We start from the raw sequence: 13,255 nt of genomic DNA, 5'->3' as shown, positions 1-13,255 counted from the left end.
TTTTATTATTTTGTGTGTGTACCATCAAATCAGATCTGACTGGTACAGGAGGAAATTCCCCCTCCTTCTCCAGCAGAGCATCTGGTGGATTCGAACCACAGACCTCTGGGATTGCAGTGCAGCTTCTTGCCACTAGGGCCACCAGAGCTCTCTAAAAGTATCATTCTTAATTACTGCATATAAATTAATTCCCTTTTTAAAAGTATTCCTTTATTAATGGATATATTGTTAAAAATAATACATTTATTATTTTCAGGGTTTTAATATTACAAATTACACTTAAAGAAATATCCTTTTACATACATTTTTGCCCAAGTATATGTATTTCCTTATAATGCTGTGTATATATTTTCCTAATATACTTCCTTATGTTTACAAATCAGAATTTGTGAACACAATTATGAATCTATTAGTTTACTGAATGACAGTATTTTAAGTAGAGAAAGTATAACCATTTACACTCCACTAGACAACTGGAGACTGCCCTTCTACTGCACCCTGTGAAGAGTGCATGCTGTCCTCTTTGGCAGTCTTTTTGTAGTTTTTTTGTAGTAGATTACATCTCATGTTGCTAACCAACAGGCCAGTGGTTCAAATCTACTAGCCACTCCACAAGAGAAAGATGAACTGTTTCCTCAATAAAGATTTATACCTGAAATAAACTTTATCAGCAGTAGTTTTGTTTTATTTGGTTTGGGATTATATTTTTCCCCCAAATGTTCAAGTCCTTTGTAGTTATGAAAGAATACACTGAAGTCTCAAATTTCTTACATTATTATTACAATTTTGGTGGTGGTGTTATGTGCCATCGAGTCGCTTGTGACTCATAGCGACCCTGTGTACAAGAGGCCTAAACACTGTTCTATCCTGTGCCAATCTCACCACCTCAAACACACTCATTCCCACCACTCCACTCACAGAATTGATCCATCTCATTGAGGGTCTTTCTCTCCTGCCCCGTCCCTCCACTCTCCCAAACATGATGTCCCTCTCCAAGGACCAGTCCCTCCTAGCAACATGCCCAAAGTATGTCAGACGAAGCTTCAGCATCCTTGACTCCAAGGAGCATTCTGGCTTCACCCTCTCCAGGACAAACCTGTTTGTTCTCCTAGCAGTCCATGGAATATTCAACACTCTTCTTCAGCACCACAGCTCAAAGGCATCCATTCTCTTTCTATTAATGAAGCTAATTATCTCAACCCAACATGCTGTAGTGATTTTCTTTGCCTTTAAAATGCACATTAAAAAGAAGACTCTTAATTAGATATAAATTCAGTCCATTCACTGACAGCTCCTTAAAAAGACCCTAGCCTCAGTGTTTCTTGAGCTAATCTTGAATTATTTAAGAATAAATAACTGTAACTGGATAGAACACCACATTTCACATGTTGGGCAACATCCATCTTTTCTGACTCATGACAGCCCTGGAGGATAGTGTAGACCTGCCTGTAAATCATTACAGAAGCAGATCACCGGGTCTTCTCTTCCTTGCCTTCATTTCCACTATATATGCATATTCGTTTTTTAAAACGTTCATTAATCTGTTCTTCCTAAGAAATGTTACATGACCCCTAGAGCCTAGAGAACTCTCTCTTCAGCACATATGGAGCCTGTGTCTCATATCAGTCCCATACTGTGCACTGCAGCATTTATAGAAACTGCCAGGTGACAGAAAGGAGCTTTATATCTAGTTCTCCCCCTGCAGAAGGAGACCCTAGCTCTCCAACCGATGTTGGCTCTTTGCCACAGATTTGTATAACCTTGCAGGAAAGACAGCACTTGCCACAGCTTCCACTCAACGGCAGAAATGAAAGCAGCAAGTTATCGTTGTCCAGTCAGCAGTGATCTGTCTCAGGTGTCCAGGCCAAAGGGCCAGCCTCAATAAAAGCTTGTCTCCAGAGCTCATAAAGCTTAAATGCTACTGAACTTCATGGATTTTTGTTTTTATAGTTCTTTTAGCCTCCAGCAAAAACTTTTTCCACTGATGAGATGCCAACATGAAGGATTCCTATAAGACTGGTATTGGACATAAAGTTGGGAAGGGGAAGCAAATGTGTATGTGTCTGTGTGAGAGAAAATATATATACAAGTGCAAGATAGTTGCCATTTCACCATTTCTTAATATGTATAGTTCAGTGACATTAATCATTAATTACATTCAGTGTACTGAACCATTATCCATTTCCGTATTTTTCTAAAACCCTTATTAAAAAGTCAATATTCCACAGGAATAACTTCCTCTTTCCCCATCAGTCCTACCTCTGATAACCTCTAGGAAACTTTGACCACTATGCATCAGCTATTTTAGATATTTCTTTTGAGTGGGATTAAACAAGATTTGTGGGTTGTTGTTTTTTTAACTGACTTGTTTCACTGAGCATAATGTTTTCAAAGTTCATGTCATGGCATGTAATAGAATATTGTTTTATACATATCACATTTTGTTGTGAATGAAAAGAAACTTCAATGAGCATTGGTGTTCAGTTATTTGTATGCATTCCTACTATTGGGTTTGGTTTTGTTTTGTTTTTTAGTATATTCATAGTAGAGGAATGTCAGCTTCACATGATAATAATTATATGTTTAACGTTTTAAAACACTGACATGTTCCATAATAATAGCACCATTTTTCAAATGTGCACCATTGGTTGAGGATTTTCATTTCTCTTTATCTTTTCCAACACTTGTTTGGTTTTCTTTTTTTTATTTATCAGGTAGTAACTGTCCTAGTGGGAGTGAAGTGGTATCTGATTGTGGCTTTGAGTTTTACTTCCCTAAAACTAATGAAGGCACCCTGGTAATGTAGTATATTACAAGATGGACTGCTAACCAGAAAGTTGATGGCTCAAACCCACTGCTCTGCAGGTGGAAGATGAGGCAGGCAGTCTCATAATTCTTTACAACCTTGGGAACCCAATGTAAGGTCGCCATGAGTTAGAAACGATTCTGCAGCAGTGGATTTGGTTTGAGGCTGTCTAGTTGATAGGAGAGACTATTCCTTGAATAGGGACATCATGCTGGAAAAGGTTAAGGGTCCGTGAATGAGAGGAAGACACCCAGCAAGGTAGATTGATACAGTCTCTGCTCAGATGTGTTGGGGATAATAAAGAGGGTGCAGGATAGGGCAGTCTTTGTTCAGATCTGTTGTTTATAGGGTAGCTATGAGTCACACTTGATTCTGTGGCACTTAACAACAGTGACATTCCTGAGAACCTCAGTGGCCCAGAGCATAGAAAGTGTACTACCAACCCAAATATTGTGCCTCTTGAGCAATGGAATCCACCAACAGCTACACAGAATCACCACTGGAGAAGAGATTGAGGGGGTTAAGAGTTACAGCTTGCTCAGCTCCACAAGCAACACTTGACACCAGGAGTCAGGAAATCAAAAGACAAATTGCATTAGGTAAATCTGCTGTGAGAGACCTCTCCAGAGTACTGAGAAGCAACGATATTAGTCTAGAGACTAAGATACGCCTTATCCAGGCCATGGTCTTCGCCATTACTTGCTATGCATCAGAGAGCTAGACAATGACTATGGATGGCAGAAGAAGAATTGATGCCTTTGAATTGTGGTGCTGGAGAAGAGTCTTAAACAGATAGGTCTGTCTTGGAGAGGGTGAAACCAAGTTTCTCCTTGCAGGCTAGGATTTTTGAAGCTCTCTCTTACATTGGGTGCATGGCCACGAGAAGAATATCATGCTCAGAAGGGTGGAGAGACAGCACAGAAGAGGGAGAGCCCTGATGAGATGGATTGACACAGTAACTAGGGCAGTGGGGGTACAGATGTGTCAGAATTAGACTAATTCTGCCCTCTGGACAGAACAGGCTTCAGAGCTGTTGTACAGAGGGTCATTATGAGTTGCAGGCAACTCAGATGGCACATATCAACAACAACAATCTTTTCTCTGCAATTTACAGCCTCAAAAACTCACTAGCGGTTCCGTCAGCTATGAATCAGTTCCAACTCAATGGCAATGAGATTGAGAAGTTTTTAAAAATATCTTCTTTGATGAAATGCCTATTAGAGTTGTTTGCCCATTTTTTGATTGGGTTGTCATCATCGTCTTATTGTATACCATTAAGTTGTAACCAACCCATAGCTAATCCTCCAGCAGATTTTCAGAGACAGTGAGTGACATGGGAGGAGGGACTTTCTCCTGAAGAACAGCTGGTGGATTTGAGCTGTATACCTCTGAGTTGGCAGCACAGTTCTCTACCATTAAGCCACTAGAGCTCCCTAGGATCTTTCGTATGAGTACTGAAGCCTTATTTGATGAATCATCTCATCTCACTGCCACATAGTCGAAACCGACTCTCCAGTAGCTAACTCTGCAGTGGGTTTTCTCAGACCTTAGGAGGCTGACCATCTTCCTCCTGAGGTGCCTCTGGTGGAGTCAAACCACCAGAGAGACATGCTTTTGGATGAGCAATACAAATCCCTGTAGACTACACAACCAGAGCTCCCAATAGATGTTTATGTTGATGGTGTTGTTGTTTTGTACTGTGGAGTTAGAACCAACCCACAGCTGGCCCTCCAGTGGCTTTTCAGGGGCAGTAAATTGCCCAACCTTTTCCTACAGAACAGCTGGGAGATTTGAACTACAAGCCTCTGACTTGGCAGCACAGTTCCTTACCACTAAGCCACCTGAGCTCCCTCCAAGAACACTAAATGGAACAGCAGTACCCTGTCGTCTCTTAAGGTTTTACTACATAGTATACAGGGAGATATTGTATAAAAGGTGAAGCAACCAACTCCAGTGATGGCCTTACCCAGAGAACAGAGGATAGATGAAGTCGGATCCACCAAACCTGAACTCATATCCACATCCTGAGCACCCAGCACTTTGCTCAGGGACTGTTGCCCAAGAATCCTTACACTTTTAGATCATGGCTGCCTCGAAGGTTTTCTCAGTCTACTTTTCAAATGCATTTGAATATTTTTCTGGATTTGAATAAATGGTCTTTCTCTCAAGAAATATAATCAATTCCAGGCAATAGTAAAGGCACATCAGTGGATACGTTCTTATACTGATTTTCATCCATTAGTTATAATAGCTGCCTATGCCAAAACCTCATGAGGAAAGATTGAAATTGCCAGCTATTTCATCTTACTTGAATCAACACTGTTGGTGCTGGCAGTAAAGAGGCATATTACACTGGGCAAGTCCACTGTCAGGGACCTCTCCAAAGTTCTGAGGAGCAGTGAAGTCAATTTGAAGACAGATTGAGCCTGATTCAAGCCATGGTCTTTTAACTCGCTTGCTGTGCTTCAGAGAGCTGGACAATGAATAAGGAGGACAGGAAAAGAATGCCTTTGAGTTATGTTGGAGTTGTTATGTACTGTCGAGTCGCCTGAGGCTCATAGCAACCCTATATACAACAGCTCTGAAGCCTGCCCTGTCCTGAGCCAGACTAACCTACTCCAACACACCTACACCCATTGCCCCAGTTCCAGTCTTCTCAACCAGGGTCTTCCTCTCCTGCACTGTCCCTCCACCCTTCCAAGCATGATGTCCTTCTCCAAGGACCAGTCCCTCCTGGCTATGTGCCCAGAGTATGTGAGACGGAGCTTAAGAATCCTATTCTCTGAGGAGAAATTTTATTTCATTCACCCTCTCCAAGAAAGACCTGTTTGTTCTCTTGGGAGTCCATGATAATGTTCAAGACTCTTTTCCAGCACCAGAACTCAAAGGCATCAATTCTTCTGTTATCCTTAATCATTGTCACTCTCTCCATGCATAGCTAGTAATTGCAAAGATCATGGCCTGGATCAGATGCACCTGACTGACATCATTGCTTCTCATACTCGGGAAAGGTCCCTGACAGCACATTTTCCCAGTGAAATTAATCTTTTGATTTCCTGACTGCTGGTGCCAAGAGTGTTGAAGCTGAAATTGTTAACAACCTCGATCTTCAGTCTCTTCATCATTTATTATGGTGCGTCAAACTGGCCCAGTGGTGAGAATCTTTGTCTTTTTGATGTTGAGTGTCAGTCCATATTGAAGGCTGCAGTCCTTGACCTTCTGCACCAGGAGCTTCAGGTCCTCCTCAGTTTCAGGAAGCAAGGTTGTGTCTTCTGCACAATGCAGGTTGTAGATGAGATTTCCTCCAGTCTTGATTCCTCATTCCTCCTCATAAAGCCCAGCCTCCCGAATGATCTGTGAGTACTGAATATCCCACGACTGCCAAAACAACAGATATGTCTTGGAAAAGGTGCAGCCACAGTGTTCCTACAGGCAAAGATGGTGAAACTTCATCTCACGTACTTTAAGCATGTTAGTAGGAGAGGCTGTTCCTTGGAAAGGGGTGTAAGGCTTAGAAAGAAGGATTATTGAAAAACAGGAAGACTCCCCAACCAGATGGATTTACACAGTGACTGAGGCTGCGGACTCAAGTGTGTTGGAGATGATGAGGATGGCACAAGAGAGGTCAGAGTTTAGATATGAAGTTCGTGGGGTCTCTCTGAGTCATACTTGACATGGTGGAACCTAACAACAACATGCTTTCCTATTATTCCTCCTACAGCAGCAAGGCTAAAACACTGAAACTATGTTCAGCCGTTGCCCCTCAAATGTCTTAATTATTCTTCCTAATAGTTTCCTATTGATTATATTTTACACAAGATTAGAGATCCCCATCATTCTCCCGCCCGCCACCCCTCCACTTTCTTACTGTGATTTGGGTGAAAGTTTCCAGAGCAGGTTAGTTTTCTGTTCACCAATTTATACCCATTTCATTTCATGACACTGACTGTAGGCTTCACAATGTGACTGAACTCTCTAGTTTCCTCCGTGTGTTGATTTCCACTCCTTCATTCACTCATTCAGTGCCACCCTTTTGCTCTCGTGTGGTGTGCTTGCTCTAAGGCACGCATACCCTGCTTTTAATTGTTCCTTTCACTGGTCTGTCTGTTGTTTGACTGAAAGTTGAGCCCAGGGAGCAAGTTTAGTTCTGGGCTTCAAGAATGACTAAAGGTGTTTTGGCCCCCAAGATTTCCTTTCAGACCAGTAAGCCTAGTCATTGCTATTATGTTGAAGTTTATTCGACGTGTTTCTCCCACTCTGCAGGACCTTCAGTTGTGATGTCTTTCAGAGAGGACAGCAATTGTAGCAGCATCTGCTGCTTCTCGTCTTAGGCTGGGATTTGTGTGGTCCACTAGTCCTTCGGACTGATGGTTTCCTGACATCTTTTTTTTCTTGGTTCTTTGCTCTTGAAGAGGAGAGACCAGTAGCTGTGCTTTAAATGCCTGTTCTCAAGCTTTGAGATTGCCATCATTCTTAAACTACATTTAAAGCAGAACTAAATATCTCATTTGATTTTTCCTTGAAAATACACATGTGAAATATTAAAATTTTACTGTATAGCAAAAAAGAATTTAACAAGTATTGGTGAAAGTGTGGAGAGATTGAAGCCCTTGTACTTTGCTTGTGGGAATTAAACAGACTTATTGCTAGGGGGAACAGTTTGAAAATTAAACATATAATTATGAAATGACCCAGCAGTTTCACTGCTAATATTCTACTCCCCCAACACGATGGATTGACACAGTGACTGCACCAATGGACTCAAGTGTGTCAGAGATGGTGAGGATGGCACAGGACAGGCTTCAGGTCTGTTGTTCAGATCACCATGAGTGGTACGTGATTCGACAGCACCTACAACAACATTCCACTCTGAGACTTGAAGGCAGGAATACACAGAGAGTTGTGCAAAGCAGCATGATTCACAACAGCTATCAACAACTGACTTGAAATAAAATGGGATGTGTGCATACAATGGAGGATTAGTCGGCCATTTAAAAAAAAGGCAGCATGACAAACATATTGTCAGTGAATTGGACGTGGAAAAAAAAAAAACCCAACAACATTGCAGATACTTTGTTAAATGTTTTTACCATAATTCTAAAAAAAAAAAAAATTTAAGGAACACAATTCTTAGCATGAATCAACATGAATGAACCTTACATTTGACTAATTAAAAGATTCCATTTACATGAAGTATCTATAATAGGTAATAAATGGAAAGCAGATTGTGATTTGCTAAGGCTGGGGGGAGAGTAGTAGAGGTAACTGCATAGTGGGGAAAGGGTTTCTTTTGAGCTGTTGAAAATATTTTTGAGAACTAGGTAGGAAATAGTAACTGCACATTGTGGATAAATGAATAGTTCACCTTTGTTTTAAAATTGTGGTTTGAGTGTAGGTTTACAAATCAAATTAACTTTGCATTCAACCATCCCTGCATTTGGTGTTTGATAACCTTAATTTTAATACTCACAATGGAATCTCACTTTCCTCCCTTCCTGCCTAAAATTCTGATATTAATCTCTCTGTACCTCTCATTCTCTTCCCTTTCCTTAGTGATACTGTGCTGATCAGCTCATATCAGATAATGCCTTTCACTTCACCTTGTACCTCTTATCCATTTTCTGATTTTTACTCCCCACTCCCTACTTTCCCATCCTTGGGAGCCATCCAAGAATGATTCTGTGTAAACCTTTGTTATTGTTATGTGGTGTCAAGTTACCTGCGACCCCATGTACAGTAGCTCTAAACCCTGCCCTGTCTTGAGCCAGTCTCACTAATTCTGACACATCCCCAATGCTCCAGATTATCAATCCGTCTCATCCAGGGTCTTCCTCTCCTGCGCTGTCCTTCCACCCTTCTGAGCATGACGTCCTTCTCCAAGGACCTGTCCCTCTTGGCCCACGTGCCCAAAGTATGTGAGACGGAGCTTCAAAATCCTAACCTCTAAGGGGAAACTTGGTTTCACCCTCTCAAAGACAGACCACGTGTGCAAAATGAGACAGAACTTCAAAATCCTAGACTTCAAGGAGAAATTTGGTTTCACTCTCTCCAAAACAGAGCTATTTGTTTTCTTGGCAGTACATAGTATATCCAAGACTCTTCTCCAGCACCACAACTCAGAGGCATCAATTATTTTTCTGTCATCCTTAATCATTGCCCAGCTCTCCGATGCATAGCAAGTAATTGCAAAGACCATTTTTTTTATAACCGTGATCTTATACAATATTTGCCCTTTCGTGATATCCTAGAGGTACATCCATGTTATGCAGTTTTTCATTAATTTCTTTGTTAATGTTTAATGCTGCATAGTATACTGTATTGTGTAATTGTGCCCCAGTTTGTGACTCTTTTCATCTGTTGATGGCCACTTGGGCTGTTTCCATCTCTTTGCTGTTGTAAATAATGCTGCAGTGAACATGAGTGTGCACACACATTGTGTCACAGTTACTACTTCTTTGAGGTCTATAACTAGCAGTGAGATTTTGGAATCAAACGGTCTGTCTCTTCTCAACTACATAAGTGCCGAGCTGCCTTCCACAGTGGCCACACATTTTACATTCCCACCAGCAGTATGTGAGAGTTCAGTCTCTCCACACCCTCACCAGTATAAGTTGTTTGTTGTCTTCTTGAACTTTGTCACAGTTGCCTGTGTAAGCTGGACTTTTTTTATTGGCATCTCTAATATCTTGAGCATTTCTTTATGTAGTTTTTGACCTTCTGAATGCCTTCTTTGATGAAGTGGCTCTTCATGTCCTTTGTCTGTAAAGTAATTCATTTTATGTTATTTTCTAAATTTTTTTATTTCTGCTTTCTGTGTTTGCTGCTGCCAAGAGATATTTGTTTCATCCTCCAATGGAAAGTGTATCGTTCATCCCCTGCAGTTTCTTTATAAATGTTTTGTTTTGTTCTTTCCTCATCTTTACAAACTGGGAGATGTGATATGTCAGCCTCCTGGGCTTTTCTGGCAGAAAATTCTATTTCTGGGTGGCAGGTGGTTGTTGGAAACACCCTGGGGCAGACTTCCATTCTGGCTGAGCTACATCCTGGCATTTTTAGCCCCAGTAAAGAGCCACACTTTCAAGGAGTCTCCCTGGATGTGGGATTAGTTCATGGATGGAACTAATTGCCCATGGAGAGGATCTCACCTACTTGGTTCCCATAATGCTTTCCCAAGCTAATTCTTTGGTCCTTAGTTCTGCCCGTCTTACCTGAGACAGGCATAATTATTGTCTGAGAAGGAAAAGAGTATCTATGGCTGGAGAAAAAGGTTAAGGACAGGAACTTGCATTGTTCTGAGACTGGGGCATATCTGTCTCCTCAGAGAAGAACATTTCACGCTGTATACATTTCCTTACTTCATAAAACTGCATACCATTTGTCAATCCCTTTGAATAGCATACAACTCCTCGACCTAGTTGATATTGATTTTCTTGTTTACATAGAACTTTGCATATCTATTTTTTTACTTTAGTAAGAAAAGTTTGGGTGGATAGAGGTCTCTGTCTATACAAACAATATGCAGCTAAATCAGAGCATTAGGGCTCCTTATAAGATCATCCATTACCGCTAGTGTCTGGGGTGGAGAAGGCTAAAGCTGTGTGGGAAAAGGTACACGTGAAACTTGGGTATCAGGAAAAGAGAATGGCACCGGGGTAAAAGCTGTGTGTGCCCCTGTGGGAGACAGGCTTCTAATAATTAAAAGATTGGAGCAACTTAAGGATTCGTACCAGGTACCAGGTGCCGTTTTGGCGCTGTGGCAGAAGTTCAGCTAAATGGTGCTCCACAAAATGTTTAAATTAGTTGAAGGCTGAGTAACAAAAGGGAGAGAAGCAGAGGGAGCCACTGTACGGGAGTCCCTGCATGCCCTGAAATTGGAGATCTCTGTAGACCTACTGTCCCACAAGGAAAACTGACATCAGTCACTCTCTTCTAAGTTCATCCATCACCACTTTCTGCCACCACCTCTGTCTTCTCTTCTAATTGTGTTTTGCATAAATAGTATATGTGATTTGCTGTTGTTGGTTGGTTTGGGGTTTTGTTTTGGTTTTGGTTTTTTTTTTTTACTTGAAAATATTTTTCACTTTATTATAAATAAAAACTCAAAAGAAAAGATCAATAACATTAATCAGTAAAAGCTCAGCTTTGTAACTCCTTACTTGATAATTTCTGCAGACTCTATTTTGTGCCAAGTACACAGCCGAGGGTCGTCCCCTCCCGAGTGCTGCCTCGCTGCTCTTGGTGGCTGATCCACACATCACACTCCCCCAGAGCTCCACGTGGAAGGCAGAGCTGATACCCAGCGTGGCCTCAGCTCCTAACAGAGCAACAAAGCCGCAGTGCCCTGGCCCTCAGACCCGGCACAAGCTTCACTGAAGCCTTCTCTTTGCTTTTAGCTTGCAGATTCCCTGGTGCCCATGGAGATTAAGCCTGGCATTTCCTTGGCAACCGTTTCAGCCGTGCTGCATACTAAAGATAACAAGCACGTTCTTCAGGTATGTATGAGAGTGGGCTGTGTTCGCGTCCATGATAAAATGCCAAGGCCTTGAGAACTAGAACCCACCTGACAGGGGCTCTCACATTCTGGCTAGATCCCAGAACATGTACTTCCCAAACCAGCAAAAACTAGAGATGAGGCGCTGCTTAATGGGTTATATTTGAAACTGTGAGGCAAACACTTCATTCAGATTCTTTGCTACTGATGTCTCTGGTCAGAGAGATGAAAGGGAGAGTCTGCTCATGGCCAGGAGGCCACACGTCATCCTGAGTACTGGTGACAGCTCTGAAGGCAGCCCTCCTGCACACTGATCAGAAGATGTTTGCTCATTGAGCACCTGCCCTGAGCACCGTGTTGTAGAAGCTGAGGACCATCGGAGAGAGTTAAAAAATAGGACAGCCCCTTCCCTTAGAGCCTGTGGGCACAGTGCACACCTGTGTGGAGTAAGCAGGCATTCCGGGCTGCTAGCTCACACGTTGAAGGAGCTCCCAGGCCCTGGCCTCCCAGCACCCCGGGCCTCCCCTTCATGCTGTTTGCTGCCTGGGGGTGTAGATCGGTAGGCGCTTGTCTTTCCCTCCAGAAATAGTTCTTCCAGATTTATACTGTTAGCCTTTGTACCCAATCATAATATGCTAACAGCTGCCACTTACTTAAAAAGCCTCACACTGTGCTGGATCTTTAACATGTATTAGCTTATTTAATCGTCACAAGATCATCACTATCTCACAGGGTTAGTTGTTGTTTGGGCTTTTGTTATTTGGGGGTTTTTTAGACCTTCAGTTTCTTAACAGAAGTTCTACAGTCACTTTAAAGTTTTATTAAAACTGTATTTAGTAAAGACAGAATTTAATTAATTAGAAATTAAAGCTTCTTTACAAAAGACAGAGAGATCTTAGCCACACAAGTTTCCCACATGTTATAGTTTGGTGTCACGTGTCCATTCGGCTCGCCCATGATGCCCAGTGTTGTACAGGTGTCCTCCACGTGGCGTGTTAACAGATCCTAACCTCTGCGTGGTAGTGAGGAATATTCATGTGGACTTACTCTTAATCACAATCTTACTTAAGTTACAGTCTTGTTTGTATTTGTGTGAAACCTTTTCTTTTTTTTTTTGAAACCTTTTCTTTTACAAAAGTAAAACAAAAAAATGTAAAAAAATAATGAGAAGTGAACAGAGAAAAGACAGGGACCTCACAACCACTGAGAAAGATGTGCTGGAGCAGAGCATCTCCGTGGACCTAGGATCCCTGCTCTAAGAATTTTCCTGGACCTCACAAAAGAGTACTAGCAAAAAACATGGAGATGTCCAAGAGATGCTGGGTTCCCTAATACTGAAAGGAGGCAAGGACTTCCTGCAGGGCAGACAGAGATAGAACGTCTTACATGAGATCCAGGACCTTGAATTTGGACTTTTACCCATCTAAATTGACAGAATTATTTTTAGTAAAGCCACTCACTTTGAGTTATTTTGTTATAGAAGCTCTAAATAACAAAGATGTTTGTCAAAAACTTATTTATGTTGTGAAGCATTCCGGATGGAATCCCTAGTCAGTAGTGAGCCTGCACTGTAGGGCCTGTCTAGTTTGCAACCATGAATGTCATAGGTCCTCTGTATCAGAAAAGAGACTCCCACAAGGTGGTGTGGACTTAGTGAGTAACCAACTCAGGGTGTAAATGTGACCTGCCCTAACCTCTACATCTCTAGACCTAGGGTTTGTTTTCTGGTGGAGGGGGTTTTTTGTTGTTGGTGGTTTGTTTAGGGTGTTTTTATGCTTTTACTAAAAGTTAAATGTTTTTAAGAGCAAATTGGTTTTCCATTTAACAGTGCACACACAGTATGTTTTGTGACTATTGATTACAAACCCTGCATTGTGATACCACTCTTCCCAATACTTCCCTGTGTTTCCATTTGTCCTTCTCTCCTACCTACTGACTTTTAGCCATAGGCATACTCT

The 13,255-nt window shown here is 41.7% G+C and overlaps 1 protein-coding gene across 2 annotated transcripts in view; it reads left to right on the top strand.

Moving 5' to 3' along the window:
* The window catches only part of INTS9 (integrator complex subunit 9), a 135,388-nt gene that overhangs the window by 109,725 nt on the left and 12,408 nt on the right, over window positions 1–13,255 (top strand). For both annotated transcript variants that reach the window (XM_006884874.1, XM_006884873.1), the window contains one exon: window positions 11,200–11,298. In XM_006884874.1, coding sequence (XP_006884936.1) covers window positions 11,200–11,298 — 99 coding nt within the window. The remainder of the gene's footprint in view (window positions 1–11,199; window positions 11,299–13,255) is intronic.

Source organism: Elephantulus edwardii, unplaced genomic scaffold, assembly GCF_000299155.1.
Source record: "Elephantulus edwardii isolate Elephantulus edwardi_28Jun2011 unplaced genomic scaffold, EleEdw1.0 scaffold00038, whole genome shotgun sequence".
Taxonomy (NCBI): Eukaryota; Metazoa; Chordata; class Mammalia; order Macroscelidea; family Macroscelididae; genus Elephantulus; species Elephantulus edwardii.
Note: the sequence above shows the minus strand (reverse complement) of the source record. Positions and strands in the feature narration are given on the sequence as shown.